This window comes from Bombina bombina, chromosome 9 (genome assembly GCF_027579735.1).
Source record: "Bombina bombina isolate aBomBom1 chromosome 9, aBomBom1.pri, whole genome shotgun sequence".
Lineage (NCBI taxonomy): Eukaryota > Metazoa > Chordata > Amphibia > Anura > Bombinatoridae > Bombina > Bombina bombina.
Genome location: NC_069507.1, coordinates 259,721,255 through 259,740,912, shown reverse-complemented (window position 1 = coordinate 259,740,912; position 19,658 = coordinate 259,721,255). Strand labels below are relative to the sequence as shown.

At 35.2% G+C, this 19,658-nt stretch overlaps 2 protein-coding genes across 2 annotated transcripts; both read right to left on the bottom strand.

The window, feature by feature from the left end:
• Positions 1 to 7,487: 7,487 nt before the first annotated feature.
• LOC128640549 (trypsin-like) lies at positions 7,488 to 10,547 on the bottom strand. The gene is made up of 5 exons (XM_053693019.1): positions 10,508 to 10,547; positions 8,751 to 8,904; positions 8,253 to 8,506; positions 7,876 to 8,012; positions 7,488 to 7,637 (listed from the first exon to the last, which is right to left on the bottom strand). The coding sequence occupies exons 1-5, from the start codon at positions 10,545 to 10,547 to the stop codon at positions 7,488 to 7,490; spliced, it is 735 nt and encodes a 244-aa protein (XP_053548994.1).
• A 6,951-nt stretch (positions 10,548 to 17,498) lies between these two features.
• LOC128640548 (trypsin-like) lies at positions 17,499 to 19,169 on the bottom strand. Its single transcript, XM_053693018.1, has 4 exons — positions 18,868 to 19,169; positions 18,328 to 18,581; positions 17,982 to 18,118; positions 17,499 to 17,648 (listed from the first exon to the last, which is right to left on the bottom strand). Exons 1-4 carry the CDS (start codon positions 19,167 to 19,169, stop codon positions 17,499 to 17,501), a joined length of 843 nt encoding a protein of 280 aa, XP_053548993.1.
• Positions 19,170 to 19,658: the final 489 nt, after the last annotated feature.

The following is a 19,658-nucleotide window of genomic DNA, read 5'->3' as shown; positions in this document are numbered from 1 at the left end:
ATACGAATCTAGTTCTTTCAATAGCTCGGGTATTGAGGATTCTGCTTCGGTTAATGTGAAAAGGACATCGTCTGCATATAGCGATTGCTTATGTTCCTTATCTCCTACCACGATGCCTTTAATTTTATAATTTAATCGAATCTTATGTGCTAACACCTCAATAGATATGGCGAACAGTAATGGTGAGAGTGGGCATCCCTGCCTCGTCCCGTTACTAATGCTGAATGAATTGGAGAGCGTCCCATTGACCCGGGCCCTTGCATTTGGGGTGGAATAAAGTGCCATTGTCATGTTGAGAAAAGCCTTTGGAATTCCCATCTCTTTCATCGCTCTTTGCAGAAAAGGCCACCCCACCCTGTCAAAGGCCTTCTCTGCGTCTGTCGAGAATAATACCATAGGGATCCCTGCTACTTTTGCGTGATTTATTAACTGAATGACTTTAGTTATATTGTCCCTCGCCTCTCTTCCTGGGACAAACCCCACCTGGTCGTTTGCAATTAAGTTGGGTAATGTTCTGTTCAACCTATTCGCTAGAATCTTTGCCAATATTTTCATGTCTGTATTGATCAGAGAGATAGGTCTAAAGTTTCCTGGGCATGTTGCTGGCCGTCCTGGCTTGGTAAGAACCGTTATGTGTGCTTCTAAAAGATTCCTGGCTAATCTTGGTTCTTCTCTAAGTTTATTAAATAATTGTAACATATGAGGGGCTAAGACTTCCCCGCATTTTTTGTAATATGTTGGTGTAAAACCATCTGGGCCGGGGCTTTTCCCTGACGGCGTGTCTTTAATGGCTTGTTGCAGTTCCTCTATGGTTATATTAGCTGATAATGAGTTGACTGTGTCTGAGGCTATTTTAGGGAGCTCTAAGTCTTTAAAGTATTGGTTTAAGTTTTCTTCAAGTAATGCATCTTCCTGTGTACTGTTGTCTTTTAAGTTGTATAATTTACTATAATAGTTCCTGAAGGTATGTGCAATTGAAGAGCTATCTTTTACTATTTTACCGTCAGGTGTCTCTAGTGTGTGAACATAGGTATTTAATTGTTTCCTCCTCAAGGTTCTGGCTAAAATCTTACCTGGTTTGTTTCCCCCTTCAAAATAATACTGTTTAAGAGATATTGCTGTCCTTTGATGTATTTCAGTCAAGTGTTGCTTCAATGCTACCCTTGTGTCAGAGAGTTCTGTTAGGATTTTATTGTTGGCTGGGTTTTGTTTGTGAGCTGACTCTAATGAGCTAACTTTTTGTAAGAGTTCAGTGTGTTTTTCTCGTGCTAGTCTGTTCAGTTTGGATTTGTGTTTTATTATTATCCCTCTGAGTACAGTTTTATGAGCTTCCCACTCTACCTGTTGGGAGGAAGTAGTGTGTGTATTCAAGTCAAAATATTCGACAATATGTTTTTGAATTGTCTCTAACAGTTTTGAGTCGTTTAGGAGGGAGTCATCCAATCTCCAGATTTTGTGGGAGATCGGGACGTCAGGCCAGATCACCTTGCAGGTGACTGGGGCGTGGTCGGACCATGTTATGGTTCCTATGTCGCAATCATTTGTGATAGATAATCCTTGTGTGTCTGTATATAAATGGTCAATTCTGGTGTAACTGTTATGAGGGTTAGAATAAAATGTATAATCTCGGTCTAGGGGATGCAAAGTCCTCCAAATGTCGTGAAGTGTGAGGCTGTGGAAGATATTTTTGATGGCTCTTAGTTTCTTATGAGGAATACTCAATGACCCCCTGGAGGAGTCCAAATGGGGCTCCAGAGAGACATTAAAATCCCCCGCCAAGAATACTACTCCCTTGGCATGGTCCAGATATAGGTTAGAGATTTTTTTTAAAAACCCGGTGTGAGTCTGACTCGGGGCGTATATATTAATTAAGGTGATATGGTGGCCATATAGTAGACCAGAAAGCAGAAGATATCTGCCCTCAGGGTCTTTTTCCGTGTGGAGTATATTCACCGGTAGGGATCTGTGGAACAGTATGCCCACTCCGGCTTTTTTGTTAGAACCAGAGGCGAAATAGGCTGTGGGGTATTGAGCATTATGCCATTTAGGTTCTTTTCCCCTCTGAAAATGTGTTTCTTGGAACATTAAGATGTGGCTATTAAGTTTATTTAGTTCTCTAAACGCTATAGAGCGTTTACCAGGATTATTTAAGCCTTTAGCGTTAATTGTAGTGATTTGTAGCGTGTGATCCTGGAATTTACTAATTCTGGGTTGCATCTTGGTATGTGGAAGGAGAGGATGGAGGGATCAAGGGAAAAAAAAAAAAAAAAAAGAGGAAAGAATGGATATTCAAGTAGATAGAGATCAAGGGGAGAAGGATATTAGAAAAAGTGAGATGAAGAATAGCCCAAGAGTGGGTTAAGTTACAAGTTGTTTCAAAGGTATAGTAATATCTAGATATCACTATCCAAGAAATATAGACGTAAGTGAACAGGAAATGTATCAAATGTAGCAAATAATACTAATGCAACAATTAGGGGTAGTAGACCCTTGTACGGCAAATAACAAACATTAATTTAACAAATAATACAAATCCAGCGTTGAATGAGGAGTGATGGGAGGGAGGGAGGGATGGTGGGGGGTTGGGATGGGAGGGGGAGAGGCAGTGGGGAAGAGGGGAGGGGACATTCAGCAGTGAGGTAGAATATACTGATTGTGCAATCATATAGGTACCTTTTGATAAAACATTATCGTGAGCATTTTCTATCTAAGTAACTCTCTAATAAAAGAAACAATATATGAACAACCTAACATTCAGGTCAATTAAAATGCTATCAACCTATCATCTTGTATAAACATTACTCTATTTTATCATTATGACTATGAGAAGATGTGGGCCCTTTAAAGTCAAACCCAAACCCATCTAAACTACAAATCTTTTAACGGATAGTCTCATAGTGTTCTTTTACATAGTCCTTCATATAATTGCCCTAACAAAACTTTTGTTTACTCATCTGAGTCGTGGTCATCCATGGTCTCGGCAGATCTGCTTGTCTCCCCCCTTGGTGGGGGCTGCACAGTTTTTTCTGTACTGTCCGATAGAGCCAAGTCCTTGTAGAAAAGTTGAGGATCGGTGCCTGGCCTGTAGATGACTGTCCTATTGTTATGATTAACAATAATGGATACCGGGAAACCCCATCGGTACTGTACTTTGTTCCTGCGAAGGTGAGAAGTTATGTGGGATAGTTCTCTACGTTTCTGTAGTGTGACTGGAGATAGATCTGTAAAAATCTGTATTTCCTCCCCTACATGCGTAATAGGGTGTTTGGTTCTGGCATTCCGAAGGATCTCCTCCTTGTCCTTAAAACTTAGAAATTTAACTATAATGTCTCTAGGCGGAGCTTTCAGCGGCGGCTTAGGCCGAAGTGCCCTGTGGGCTCTTTCAATTGGAACCTCATTAGCTGTAGGAGTACCCTTTATCACCCTAAAAAGGGCCTGGAGATATCCTTCTATTGCAGGAGGATGTACAGTTTCTTATATGCCCCTAAATCTGAGATTGTTGCGTCTGCAACGGTTGTCTAGATCCTCCATTTTATCAGTTAGGTAATAAACTTGTTCAGCTTGACTCTTTAACTCCTCAGTGTTGTTCTTTATATTCTCTGTAATGGAACCTTGCTGTCCCTCCACTGTTCTTACTCTTTGATCCAAAGCACTTAAATCTTTTCTGAGATCCCCAAAAAGATTTCTCATTTCTTGCAAGACTCCCTGGATATCCTCTTTTGAGGAAAGGTGTTGTATGTCATTTTTTGTGATGAAAGGAGACTGTGATGCATCATTATGAGAGGCTTGAGTTGTAGTGGCATCTTGTTTGCTGGCCATGCTGTCTACAGAGTTTTCTGTCCTGTTTTCTAGTGGCTTTAGATAGTGGCTGAGAGAATTGGAGGAAGTAGTTTTCCCTAATTTATTCTGCCTTTTACAAGGCATTACATTAAACACTGTTGTTTAGAGGGGCAAGGATTGGTGTTATTTGTAAAGTGTCTTTTAAGGAGAAAACAGCTTTACTGTCTTGTAGGTAATGGTTATATTTCTGGATGATGTATTAAAAAGAGGCTTATAGAGGGTCTGTATATGAGCTTTTAGGAAGAATTTGTCTGCCCTTTTGCTTGTGAGAAGAATCAGATAACCACGTGTGTATCAGAGCTTGATATTCAGTGTTTCTGCCTTTATGCCTCTGTTCTCACCGGGTCGCTGAAGTGTTTTATGCACCGGTATTAAGGGCTCCTCAGCCAGCTATGCAGTTTGTGTTAGCCGAAAAAAACCCTTTTGGGGAATTGTGTACTCCTACTTATGTCCCTGTGTCACAGCGCAATAAGCGCGCAAGAAGTGTTCCTTCTTTAAGGATTCCCCCTTAGTTAGTGCTTACCCGCACATCAGTAGCCTTGCGGTCAGGATGAGGAGGTCGGCGGGTTAGGAAAGGAGCTGGTAAGATCCGTTATGTTTCCAGATGTTTTCTCTGTTATGCGCCTCTGTCGTTCATTAAGTAGTCCCGCTGCCACGTGAGGCCTGATGTATACGGAGGATATGAATGCACTCCTCTACTGCTGCAAATTACCTCTCCGGTGCCTTTAACTTGTCGATTCTTATACTCTGGTTGTTAATCGCTGTGTCCCCTATTTTGGGAAAGGGTTATGGGGAATAAAACTGGATTTTTGCTGTTTTTGCCTACATGGGTGATTGGAGCCCTCTCAGTGTGCGGCCATCTCCCTGCTTGGCCAGACTCCGCCCCGTTAAACCCTTTTTAAAAAAAAAAAAATCAATATAAAAGATACTTTTTATTATAAAATGTGTATATATGAGTGTAATACTTTATTTGAAAATGTTTTGCATGTCTTTTGTGAAACTTTATTTTAATATTAACACTTTAATTCAGCACTATTTTGTCTTTCGCTCTAGTGCAACCCCTAATTTTCAACTGCTAATATCAGCAATATTTAGTGTGGTCTCAATCTTCAAAGAAAGAAAAGGACGCACTAAACCTTCTCTGGTAAATTTGTTTTACCATGGAATTGTAAAATCAATTTGTGACCTAATTTTAGTGCATGACCCCACATTTCTAAGTCATCCATTCCATGACAACCCAAAGAAAACAAGACCACCAGTTTATGGGGAAGAAAAGGCAGCAGCTTATTTATGTATAAACAATCAACAAGTTAAACTTTTATTATAAACATTTATAACCTTTCTTTATCTTAAAATGCACACAGTGCTTGCTTATTGTCCTCTCTCTAAGCCCCCACCCTCTTTTTGGGGCGGAGCGTACACCATCACTTTTCTTCCTGTTACCAACAACCGTACCAGCCATTATCCATCAGGCGTAAGCCTCAATAGACCATAGCAAGCACCCCGCCATAGCTGCGACAACCAACCTCTTCAAGCCCTAATTTGGGGAGGGTGGGCGGGCAAACACCTCCTTCCGTGCTGCTCCTGGGCTTATTTATGATGTACCTCTTCAGGGGAGGGATATTTAACACTTTCACTTAAACTCCAGCCCATTTCTTAGAACCTTCCATTCCTTTAATTAAGTGGGGGTCAAATGTGCCCTTATTCCACTTCTGTCAACCGGGCTTTTCTTTCCAGTGATATTGATATCACATCCAGCAGTAGCATTAGAGCTCCACTTGTAATTTGGGTCTAAGTGTGCTTTAGTTCCAAAATGTAATACATTAAGATAAACACCATCCTGCCCTAAAGTATTCCTAGAAGGCCAGATTCATCTATTTTCAGATAGGACTGATATTGTTAGGGCTTATGTATTTGAGAAAACCTGCATTAATATTATGTAACAACTATCGAAAGCTATATGGCATCTTATAGTTTAGAGCTATATGGCATCTTATAGTTTAGAGCTATATGGCATCTTATAGTTTAGAGCTATATGGCATCTTATAGTTTAGAATTTTTATTTATTCTAAGGTTTAACAACATCCTTGACACATTTCAGAGGATATTTGTATTTTAAAGCCATATTTAATTTTCTGGAGCATATTTGGTTGATGTTCTTATTTGAAAGTTTATTTCGGTATTCATCTTCCAAATATTTAAGCAATTCTTGATTTCATTTAATCTTAATTTTAGATACAGATCCCTTCAAGTGAATGGCTGCTTTTCGGGGAATGCTGCTGGTAGAGGGCTGATTAAACCTCAAATAGCAAAAGTTCCTGATTAGTTAAAGTACCTTTAAATACAGTATAATTGCATAAAAAACAAGGTCATAATAAAAAGACGATGCAATAGCACTTATTCTGAATTTTAAATGAGCAGTACATTTTTTTTCTGTCAAAATTCACAATTTACTTCAACTTGCCGGACCCTGTATCATGTGACAGCCATTGGTCAATTACAGACTCGTATATGCATAACCTGTAAACTTCTGTGCATAGTAGCTGGTAATCGCTTACCAAGTGAAAATAGTTTTTTTTGTGTAATTATGTGAGAGGAACTTGTTATAGTAAGTGATGATACATAAGACCTGCTTTAGTGAATGAAGTTGGAACTTCCCCATATTTAATGCTTTGTGAATACTTGCATATAGTCAAATAGTGACCCTTTTTTTCAGAAGGCTTTACATTTATAAATTAGGATTTCACCTTAATTAGAAGCTGGTCATTCCTACATATGTATTTTCAATATGTGTGAGAAACCAGGGCATCTTCATTAGGTATCAGGTGCAAGTGTACTCCTGAATTCAACCCAAAGTTTCAGTGATGTACAAAAATAGATGTTCAGTGCACACCCCAAAACTTCATCAATTTTACAACTTTTCACATTTAAACACAAACATTTGTGTTTCAATTTAAAGGGACACTGAACCCAATTTTTTTCTTTGTGATTCAGATAGAGCATGAAACTTTAAGCAACTTTCTAATTTACTCCTATTATCAAATGTTCTTCATTCTCTTGCTATCTTTATTTGAAATGCAAGAATGTAAGTTTAGACGCCGGCCCATTTTTGGTGAACAACCTGGGTTGCCCTTGCTGATTGGTGGATATATTCAACCACAATAAAAAAGTGCTGTCCAGAGTTCTGAACCAAAAAAAAACCCTTAGATGGCTTCTTTTTCAAATAAAGATAGCAAGAGAATGAAGAAAAATTAATAGGAGTAAATTGCTTAAAATTGCATGCTCTATCTGAATCACAAAATAAAAAAAATTGGGTTCAGTGTCCCTTTAACTTTCTGTTGCTACTTCACGCTGCATTTTAATACTTTACCCTTTGCCTTGGCTTTCCCTGCTTATTATTATTATTATTATTATTATTATTATTATTATTATCTCTCTTAATAATGCATTGGATCATTTTGCCCCTTTTTAAGTGTAAAGCTTCCCTTTAAAGTCCTAAAATATTTGCAAAATTATACTTATATATACACAAGACTCAATTCATAAGACATGTAAAATAAATAACCTATTTATTTAAAATATCCATGAGAAAGATCATCTTATGTTAAATTAAACCCAGTCAGGATATATCTCGTAATGCAAAAGATTTAGTTGGCAGCGATGGTGTTCTGGATCCAGGAGACGTAGTTGCAGACCTTGGTGTAGACACCAGGATAGTTCCTGAGAGCACAGCCATAGCCCCATGAGACAATACCCTGCAGCTGTCCGTTACACACCACAGGTCCACCGGAGTCACCCTGAAAGAAGGAAGATTATTATAACAGAGAATCCAACTCTTAATTATAATCTTAATCATATTAGTTGTGAGCATCTAAAGGAAAGTGTACACATATATGTCAAGTCTAAAATAAAATGTGTTTTATAGACTGTATCTAAAACAAATATGGAAATAAAATATTAGCATTTGCAGAAGAAAAAAACTGCAATAATAATGCACTGTAAAAAAGCTCCATCTATGAGGACAGGCGATGTTACCTGGCAGGAATCCTTGCCACCTTCCAGATATCCAACGCAGATCATGTTGTTGGTGATCTCTCCTGGGTAGGCACCGGTACACTGGGCAGTAGTCAGGATGGGGGCGCTCACGCACTGCAGGAGATCTGGGTAGTTGGCTACAAATGGAACAGACATTTATATAATTATTTTATTACTAATTATGATTTAAAAAAACTGAAAAAAAATATTTTTGAAAATAATTTTTTCTTGTATATTTTATTTTGATCAATAAGTCTGTTAGAAATACTTAATATGGGAAAGGCTCTTTTAAAAACATCAAATAGTTCATGTCTGTTTGCATCAACTGATATTTTCATAAAACATTGTAAACTGTGTATTTAGTAATAGTTACTCACTGCCACTGCTGAGTGTGTTTCCCCAGCCAGAGATCAGACAGCTGGTGCCAGCCGCGGCACATCCAGAGGGCAAAGCTACAGCCTTCACATAGGAGTTCAGGGTGGCGGCAGAGGCGAGCTTGATGAGCATGATGTCATTGTCCAGGGTCCTGGAGTTGTAGCTGGCATGTCTGATGACCTTGGCAGAGTTGATGAACTGCTCTGTGCCCTCACTGGTAACGATGTTGTGCTCTCCCAGTCTGACCTGGATGCTCCTGCAGGTGTAATGAGATGGAAAATCAGAAAGGAATGTATAACACAGTCTTAAATAAAAATGCATTTTATAAAAGCAATATAAAAGGCATATTTAAGGCATCCAGTCATGAGAAAAGTTGTAAAGCCTAATGAACTAAAGTTAACTCTTTAGAATTAAATAAAGAAATTAAAATACCTTTGAAAAGTACACAAAAAACAAACAATATAACTTATAACATAACGAAAACAATTCATGTAACTTACTTTTGGTAGCAGTGAGCAGCAGACACAACCCACAGGTTGTTAATCAGGGACCCACCACAGAAATGGTAACCGGAGTTCAGAGACACCTGATATGGGAGAGCGTTCTTGCCGCAGGTGTAACCTCCTACAATCTTATCATCATCATCAAATGCAGCTGTAGAGTAAGACATTTAAATAGATATTTTTATAGGGGTTACTAAAGGATGCTTTCTAACTAAGGTATGGTTTTAAAATAGGTGCCAGCATGGAATGTAATCACAGTATTATATTGTAATAAAATTATACAGAACAATATTAAACATAGTTTCCTAATTCATTTATTAAGAAAAATATTTTAAATGTTTGAGAGAACGTGCCATAAATAATGCTATACATATTTATTTCTGATATATGGTTAGTATATCAATGCTATTTACAATTGCTAAAATTACTATTTATATGTTTCTTTACAATAATTGTTAATAGTTTTAATTAAAAAAATGTATATTAAAATTAATGCTGAATAAGTGTTTTAATTAAAAAAATAACAATTCAAAAATATAAAAATTAAAGTATGATGTATTTAATGTGTGACATACAATCAATACATCAATACAGGTAAACTTCATTTATTCATTCAATATTCATTTAGTACAGACAAATGATTAGCTTATGTAATTTGTAATGAATTTTCAATAACATTCAACAATCCCTAATAAAATACTTGACATTTTTAAATATTTTAAATACAAAGTGGTTTTAGTGTTTCAAAAGAAAGGTTTTAGATACATAAAATAAATTATACATTTTCAATTTATAACTTAAATTTCATACACAACACATATCATATCCCACTAATCTGAAAGTAAAAGGCATGAATATATTTATTTATGTATTAGTTACAAAGAGTTAATATGATTATATCTACCCAGTTGTCAGAACTTCAGTACAGATTGTTCTGCTAAAGGCATTGACATATCTGTTTATTTTAATTGACACATTTAACTTCTTATCAGATAAATACCTGGATTAATTTATTATCTAGTCATTGAATGTAATTTTTTTAACTATTTTACAAAGTAGAGCAAGTCTTTTAAATTTTGGGCAATAACAAAAGTTTTAGTTTATTTTGAGAAACTTTTTAAACTCACAATTTGGTATATTTGAGAGGGAAACAAGTCATTGAATATTTAAAAATAAAATGGAAAATTATTGAATACGGATATTATTGAAAAAACAGATTAGTTTTGTTTTTATTTTTGGACTTATTGACTTAAGATTATTATTATTAAGATTTCTCAGTGAGAGTATTTGCTTGTATGAAAAAATAATGGGGTGTCTGTTTTGTTATCTATAAAATTTGCAGAAATCAAAATATAAAAATGACTATGTAGCTACAGTTTCCAGTTGTATCACCCATTACTATATTACACAGAGAGGCTTGGAGGAAATATGGTTTGTTACATTCCAACAAACGTTTAATGCGTACTGTTGTCTTTCAACTCATATTTGATATATTATCCTTTACCAAAATGAAACACCACAACTACTTTGCTTTTCTCTATATTCCAATACAAATTTTTACTCATTTTGCTTAACATATTATTTATTAATCGTATTGTGCAATTAATTTGCATTCTACTTAAAACAAAATAATATAAAAAATCAAGAGCACTGAGTTATATGTAAATAATAATTTGATTGATAGATTGGTTGCTGCCTGGACTGAGTTCCTGTTATATTCTTCTGGAAATAATGTTTTCTATTTCAAAACTTACCAGCTACTCCCAGGAGCACACAGAGCAGAATAAACTTCATCATGGATATTTGTTAAGGAATAATTTTGTTGTAGACCAGCTTGGTATTTATACTATTTGTTAATGTTAATCATTCTAAACCCAATACTTTTTCCATTACCATATCACAGTATGGAAACATGATCTAGTTAATCTATACACAATGTATAGAGGTGACGAGGAAGTTTATCAACAAACTTGCTATTTTAGTTATAGAAGGTACGCAAAGAAGGTTATAGAAGGTACACAAGGAAGAGATAAGCTAGCTAAAGATATTTGTAAATAAATATAACAGACACTCATTTCACAGTTATTCTAAGAAAAAACCCCACTGAGTACAGAATTACGCCTTTTGAAGAATTTATAAAATTATTTTATAACTCAATAACAAGTCTCTCCAAATAAGTCAAATATTTTTACCCAATAGTCTAAGTAAGTGTTCTACACCACTGTTTGAGACCTATAACTATAGTAAAGTACAGAAGAAAGCTACACGTTAACGCACATTCATCAGCTTTTATGGCCACCAGGACAATATTAAGTATAGACACTCATCTATAAAGACATTTATTTTCTGAAATAAAAGAACAAATAAACATACAAACTTTAAAGCACTAAACCCATAATAATAAAACATCGAGAAATTGGAAAATTATACTATAAAACAATGCAATTATTTCAAGTCAATTTACTGTCCTGGACTTTTGCTCAACACCTGTCAATATTACAATGGTTAATTTTCAAAGATGCCGTTCATCATCTTTATTATTTATTTCTCCTGATTTATAAAGATATAATATGCAATACATCATAATACTGATATTTAATAACTAGCCAACACACAAATAAAACAAAAACTCAAGTTCTTTGTGGATTGCATTGCTCTCCTCCTAACCTCTATTCCAAGAGAGTTTAATTAAATTAGTACATTAAAGGGACAGTAACATCCAAATTAAACTAGAGCATGTAATATTAAACAACTTTCCAATTAGCTTTTTTCTCTTGGTATTTTTTGTTAAAAGCTAAAGCTATGCAGGCTTATAGGCTGATTTCTGACTCTGGGGCTGTGAATAGCTAATAACGTACTGTTCGTTCATGTGTGCATTATAGATAACATTGTGCTCATTCTAGTGGAGTTATTTAAGAGTCAGCTCTAATTGACTGAAGTGCAAGTCTGTCAAAAGATCTGAGATAAGGAGGCAGTCAGCAGAGGCTTAGATACAAGGTAATTACAGAGGTACAAAGTATATTTCTATAACATTGTTGGTTATGCAAAACTGGGGAATGGTAAATAAAGGGATTATCTATCTTTTAAAAAAAATAACACATTTAATGTTGATTGTCCCTTTAAGATATATTTTATTAAAACAATCTCAAATTGAATAACTAGGATCTTTCTTCCAAACTGCACTTCATGTAGTGTTCAAAACATGTGCACACAACCTATCTAGATATCTCTTCAACAAAGACTTACATTACAACAAAGAAAAGTTCATAATAGAAGTAATCTGGAAAGTTGTTTAAAATTGCACCCTTTAATTTTGTTTGTGTTTCGCGTCCCTTTAACCCTTTAACTGCCAAGGACGTACCAGGCACGTCCTACAGAAAACGGTCATTAACGACCAAGGATGTGCCTGTTATGTCCTCAGGGGTTTCAAGTGGTAGAAGTGATCGTGATCGCTTCCAGCTGCTTTCAAGGTATTGCAGCGATGCCTTAATATTGAGGCATCGTGCAATACCCTTTTTTAAGCAAACCAATGCAGAGAGAGCCACTCTGTGGCCCTCTCTGCATTGGCCAGCGATGGTGCCAATCGTTGGTGGCATGGGAGTGATATGAGGGAGGCGGGCGGCCCATTGATAGTGAATTTCCGGATCCTGTTCCTGCAGAGCACGCGAGTGGGCGGGAGAGTGCGAGGGCGCAGAGAGACAGATGTGCATGCTACATTAAGTGCTAATGCTAGGGGAATAAATGTTGGGAAAGGGATCTGGGAGGGGGGTATTGAGGGGAGGTAGCTACACTACAAAAAAACCCTCTTTTTTTTTAGCAAACTGGGTTCTGGATCCCAGACAAGCATTTACAACTATTTGTGTCATAATTGCACAAGCTATTTGTAAATAATTTTAGTGTGAAACCGAAAGTTTGTCAAAAAGATAACAATTTTTTTTATATATGATCGCATTTAGCGGTGAAATGATGACATGAAATATACTAAAATGGGCCTAGATTAATACTTTGGGTTGTCTACTAATATACTAATATATACATGTGAAGGGATATTCAGGGATTCCTGACAAATATCAGTGTTACAATGTAACCGCTAATTTTGAAAAAAACAAAATGGTTTGGAAATAGTAAAGTGCTACTTGTATTTATTGCCCTATAACTTGCAAAAAAAGCAAAGAACATGTAAACCTTGGGTATTTCTAAACTCAGGACAAAATTTAGAAACTATTTAGTATGGGTGTTTTTTGGTGGTTGTAGATGTGCAACAGATTTTGGGGGTCAAAGTTAGAAAAAGTGTGCGTTTTTAAAATATTTTATCATATTTTATAAAACATTTTTATAGTAGATTATAAAATATGATGAAAATAATGGTATCTTTAGAAAGTCCATTTAATAGTGAGACAAATGCTATATAATATGTGTGGGTTCAGTAAATGAGTAAGAGGAAAATTGCAGCTAAACACAAACACCACAGAAATGTAAAAATAGCCCTGGTCCCAAACTGTAAGAAAATTGAAAAATGCTCTGATCATTAAGGGATTAATGTAGTTTGCTCCCACACTTGATAAATGTAGGTTACAGCTTTATCCACTACGGAAGTATGATACATAAAAGTGAATAGATAATGAATATATCAGAAAACGTCTAAAAACAGAGGTCAAAATCTTTTTTAAAGGCAAGACTTTCATTAGCAGTATATATACAGAGTAATGCTAGTGACCAATTTAGTGACTAAAAATCATTTCCTCTTTTGGAGAATCGTAAACCTTTAAAACCCTGGCATCATTTTATAGTCCACTAAAGAGCAAGAATAAATATGAATAAGTATAGTCAAATTTCTATTTTTTTCTCCATCTTCTCTTTCAAAAATTCTGATTACATTTAAAAGCGTTTCCAATCCATCCTTAATTTTTCTTCTATATAAAAACATCTCAACGGCTATTAAAATAATATTACCTTATCATTATGTATGAGTAGGTTACCCAATATAAAAATGTTAGCTGTTAAACAACCACATACTTTTATTTAAAAAAGTTCAGTCAGATAGTTTGGCGGTACCAGGTTTTGAAACAGAACAAAATTGTACATGTCTCTAAACCACTAGTATACATGTAAATAGCAAGAGGTGACAATAAGCCCCCCCCCCCGCATAAATATCTAGATCCTGCTTTTGGAGGCAATAAAAACTTAATTAACTCAGCCCAACTGAGAGAAGCATAGGACCACTCATTTGAAAATGGAATGTCTTTAGTTTTAAATGAATGAATTGCTCATCAGGATTAGAGGAAGGTTCTTAAAATCACAATCAAAATCATGATCAATCACAACCATTTAGGAAAATGTATCAACTCATGTATCCCCATGGACTTTCATAGCATATCACATTTTTTGTGATTGGGTGTCTATAAGGTCACTAATACTAAAGAGAAGAATCTTCTCTTTCACAAAAACGGGTAACATGAACTTCTTGATGTTATATAATTGATGATAAGTGATGATGACTTAATCCACTAGAAAATAAGTAAAAAGAAATTAAATTAATTGCCCAAGGAAACGGCACCACCCTCTTTACCAAAAATAAATAAAAAATCCAACTTTAAGAAGTGTTATCACATTGAATTTAATTTGAGTGTAAGGTTAAAAAGTGTGATTTGAGCCATATTTTACACTTTTTTATTAAAACAAAATGATGTTGTTTATTAACATGTAAACTGAAAACAACTGAAAACTGAATAAGCCAATAGGGTTTTTTGATGTGAAGGTTGCAGAATTTGTGAAGTTCCCATATCCTGAGAAAAGCTGTTAAAGAAGTTGAATATTCTGCATATGTTCACCATTTCCATCTCAAAAGAGGAAGTTTATTGCCTCAATAGAGCTGACTTTAAATATATGTTTAACCCCCCTTATTGCAATAAGAAAATATTAAAATGCATTACACTATGTTCTTATTTCAACTTTATGATCCTTTACGAATTTGGAGTGACTTTAAAGTTATATGGCACATGAAAGTTTGATATTTGCCAATTTCCTGGGGTCAATGAATAATTTGTTTACACAACTACACTGTACCCTTCCAGAATGTTTTTGCATTTAAAAACACGCGTGATTGGGAATCCCATCTTACAAAAAAGTTCCTTAAAACCTTTACATTTCCATATGGAACACTGAGTAGATTTGTAAGTGTAAAACTGTTAAAGGGGCAGTCAAGTTAAAATGAAACTTTCATGATTTACATAGAGCAAACAATTTTAAAAAACTTTCCAATTCACTTCCATTATCTAAATATGAACATTTGATTTATATGCACACTTTCTGAGGCACCAGGTCCTACTTAGCACATGATGAATTAGGAAGGAAAATAAAACTAACTTTGACATTTGTCAGAAAACAAAGATACAACTCACTTGAAATTCAATCAAAATGCTTTTGCATTGTCTTTTTATTATGTGTTTATTGATTATGCTATTCTACTGTGTTAGTAGTCTTTTAATGGTTCTTCCAGGGTTCACATTTTGATATTTATGGTCACTAACCCAGTCTGGCATTAATTAGGGGATGATAATGTGAAAGGGAATATATATTATCAGAGTGTCATATAGTAATGAATGAAGGTATCTGACCTGAGTGTCACATAGTAATGAATAAAGGTATACATGACCTCAGTGTCACATAGTAATGAATAAAGGTATATATGACCTCAGTGTCACATAGTAATGAATTGAAGTATATATGATCTGAGTGGCATATAGTAATGATATAAGGTATTTGACCTGAGTGTCACATAGTAATGAATAAAGGTATACATGACTTCAGTGTCACATAGTAATGAATAAAGGTATACATGACCTCAGTGTCACATAGTAATGAATAAAGGTATACATGACCTCAGTGTCACATAGTAATGAATTGAAGTATATATGATCTGAGTGGCATATAGTAATGATATAAGGTATTTGACCTGAGTGTCACATAGTAATGAATAAAGGTATATATGACCTCAGTGTCACATAGTAATGAATAAAGGTATACATGACCTCAGTGTCACATAGTAATGAATAAAGGTATACATGACCTCAGTGTCACATAGTAATGAATAAAGGTATACATGACCTGTGTGTCACATAGTAATGAATAAAGGTATATATGACCTCAGTGTCACATAGTAATGAATAAAGGTATACATGACCTCAGTGTCACATAGTAATGAATAAAGGTATACATGACCTGACTGTCACATAGTAATGAATAAAGGTATGCATGACCTCAGTGTCACATAGTAATGAATAAAGGTATACATGACCTGTGTGTCACATAGTAATGAATAAAGGTATACATGACCAGAGTGTCACATAGTAATGAATAAAGGTATACATGACCTGAGTGTCACATAGTAATGAATAAAGGTATACATGACCGGCGTGTCACATAGTAATGAATAAAGGTATACATGACCGGCGTGTCACATAGTAATGAATAAAGGTATACATGACCTCAGTGTCACATAGTAATGCATAAAGGTATACATGACCTGTGTATCACATAGTAATGAATAAAGGTATACATGACCTCTGTGTCATATAGTAATAAATAAATTTATACATGGCCTTAGTGTCACATAGTAATGAATAAAGGTATACATGACCTGAGTGTCACATAGTAATGAATAAAGGTATACATGACCTGTGTGTCACATAGTAATGAATAAAGGTATACATGACCTCAGTGTCACATAGTAATAAATAAAGGTATACATGACCTGTGTGTCACATAGTAATGAATAAAGGTATATATGACCTCAGTGTCACATAGTAATGCATAAAGGTATACATGACCTGTGTGTCACATAGTAATGAATAAAGGTATACATGACCTCAGTGTCATATTGTAATAAATAAAGGTATACATGACCTCAGTGTCACATAGTAATGAATACAGGTATACATGACCTGAGTGTCACATAGTAATGAATAAAGGTATACATGACCTCAGTGTCATATAGTAATAAATAAAGGTATACATGAACGGCATGTCACATAGTAATATATAAAGGTATACATGACCTCAATGTCACATAGTAATGAATAAAGTTATACATAACCTCAGTGTCACATAGTAATGAATACATTAAATATGACCTGATTTGATAAATTATGTCCCCCTTTTCAATAGACGGAAAACCCAAAGAAAATGGAAAATGACTGAGACTTGCACATTTTTAAAATGTTCAAACACTTAAAACCTTTAGACTTCCATCTCACAATTTTACATTTTTATCTTACACAACTTGAATATAATAAACCTATTAATACTTTTGTCTCTCAGATGACTTTACATAAATTTAAGAAATGTTATCTTATTCTAAGTTTACATATGAGAGGGGAAAAGAGACAGTCAGAAGGTGGTTTAGCATTGCTGCTAAATTGTAAATACATTAATAGACAGGCAGCTTGAATCAACCAGTTATCATTAAAAACAATGGTTTGGGTATATGGCATCCTATGTTTAATCTGATAAATCATAAGTCTACTTTAAACTAATTACCCTAAATTTAAAACTTCCATTATAGCCTTATTCATATTTGATTAAAAAAAAATATGCTAAGGTGTGCAAGAAGACTCAAACCATAAGACTTGACAAATCAACAACCAATTTATTTAGAGTTTATATTTTACAACTTCCATGATGAAGCCACAGATCATCTTATGTCCAATGAAATACATATAGGATATAGCCAGGAATACAAGTGATTTAGTTGGCAGCGATGGTGTTCTGGATCCAGGAGACGTAGTTGCAGACCTTGGTGTAGACACCAGGATAGTTCCTGAGAGCACAGCCATAGCCCCAAGAGACGATACCCTGCAGCTGTCCATTACACACTACAGGTCCACCAGAGTCACCCTGAAATAAATAAAGGGAATGTTAAGACAAATGCACAAGCATCTCACAGGTAGAACCTTCAAAATAATGGTAGAGAATGTGAAAACATCAGTATATAATTAAAATTCTTCTATTCATGCTATACACTATATTCTTCTATACAAGCTATTTATTATAAAGTATAAATAACTTTGTTGTTTAAGGGATCAAAGTCAAGTAGACTAGCAACCTCTTCATTTGACACATCATAGTTATTTTACCAGTGGCATAACAATGGGCACATTTGCAAGAAACAAGATGTAACTACCACAACAGTTTGTTGATTACAGAAAAAAAGAGAGTTTAGGCAATTACCTGGTAGGAATCCTTGCCACCTTCCAGATATCCAACACAGATCATGTTGTTGGTGATCTCTCCTGGGTAGGCACCGGTACACTGGGCAGTAGTCAGGATAGGGGCGCTAACGCACTGAAGGAGATCTGGGTAGTTGGCTACAAACAAAACCATTAAATTATTAGGTTACAAATTCTTATATGATATCAACTTAATCTGAAGTTCTGTTCTTATACTTTTCTCAGTGTTATATATTTATCAATATGTTCCATAGAAATTATGAAAATAGGAAGCAAACACTGTACCATTATGTTGTGTTTTATGGAAATGGAATGCTCAAGCTCTATATTTAGTGATATTTACTCATTGCCACTGCTGAGTGTGTTTCCCCAGCCAGAGATCAGACAGCTGGTGCCAGCGGCGGCACATCCAGAGGGCAAAGCTACAGCCTTCACATAGGAGTTCAGGGTGGCGGCAGAGGCGAGCTTGATGAGCATGATGTCATTGTCCAGGGTCCTGGAGTTGTAGCTGGCATGTCTGATGACCTTGGCAGAGTTGATGAACTGCTCTGTGCCCTCACTGGTAACAATGTTGTGCTCTCCCAGTCTGACCTGGATGCTCCTGCAGGTGTAATGAGGTCAAGAATTAAAAATGAATGTATAGCAAAGTCTCACACGGGAAGAATTATTTTGTGACTTATCATCATTACGTTAATTGTTAATAAATCATACATTTTATAAAAGCAATAAATATAAAAGGCATATTTAAGGCATGCAGTCATAAGAAATGTTGCAAAGCCTAATGAAATAAAGTTGTCTCTTGAGAATTACATAAAAAAAACTATTAAAAAAAAAAAAAACAACCAATATAATTTATAACATAACAAAAAACAATTCATGTAACTTACGCTTTGTAGCAGTGAGCAGCAGACACAACCCACTGGCTGTTAATCAGGGACCCACCACAGAAATGATAACCGGAGTTCAGAGACACCTGATATGGGAGAGCATTCTTGCCGCAGGTGTAACCTCCTACAATCTTATCATCATCATCAAATGCAGCTACAAAAATAATATTGCCCAGGTAGAAATGTATTAGACTCAGCTTCCTAGCACATTTAAGAAAAATATCTCCAATATTAGATAAAATAACAAAGGGATTTGAGAAATTTGCCTGTTTTGGTAAGTACTGTATATCTTTATTGAACATAGGTCAATATCTTGAGATTAACTACTTTTTCCTTATCACTTAAAGAGAAAAGTCTGGATTAAACTCATAACTCAGATAGACCATGTAACATTAAACAACTTACAAATTTACTAATATAAAATAATTAGCTTTGTTCTCTTGGTATCCTTTGATAAAAAGAATAACTTGTTAGGCTCAGGAGCAGTAATACACTACTGAAACTAGCAGCTAAGTGGTGGCTGCACATACATGCCTCTTGTCATTGATTTACCCAATGTGGTCAGCTAGCTCCTAGCAGTGCATTGTTACTATTTCAATAAAGGATACCAAGAGAATGAAGACTATTTGATAATATAACTAAATTGGAAAGTTGTTTTAAATTGTATGTTCTATCTGAAATATTAAAGAAAAAGTTTGTGATTCATGCTCCTTTAACCATCAAAAGACTGACATTAGTAAGTTTATAAGTAAGTTATTTCACAAAAATAAAAAGCAATAAAAAAAACAAAT

Excerpts from the sequence above, each read along its gene's own strand:
- LOC128640549 (XM_053693019.1), bottom strand. The coding sequence starts at position 10,547 with ATGAAGTTTATTCTGCTCTGTGTGCTCCTGGGAGTAGCTG. Across the intron at positions 8,905-10,507 it reads TGTGCTCCTGGGAGTAGCTG|CTGCATTTGATGATGATGAT; the intron begins GTAAGTTTTGAA and ends CTTACTCTACAG. Across the intron at positions 8,013-8,252 it reads AAACACACTCAGCAGTGGCA|CCAACTACCCAGATCTCCTG; the intron begins GTGAGTAACTAT and ends TTCCATTTGTAG.
- LOC128640548 (XM_053693018.1), bottom strand. The coding sequence starts at position 19,169 with ATGTTCAATAAAGATATACAGTACTTACCAAAACAGGCAAATTTCTCA. Across the intron at positions 18,119-18,327 it reads AAACACACTCAGCAGTGGCA|CCAACTACCCAGATCTCCTT; the intron begins ATGAGTAAATAT and ends TTTTGTTTGTAG. Across the intron at positions 17,649-17,981 it reads GTGGCAAGGATTCCTACCAG|GGTGACTCTGGTGGACCTGT; the intron begins GTAATTGCCTAA and ends TATTTATTTCAG.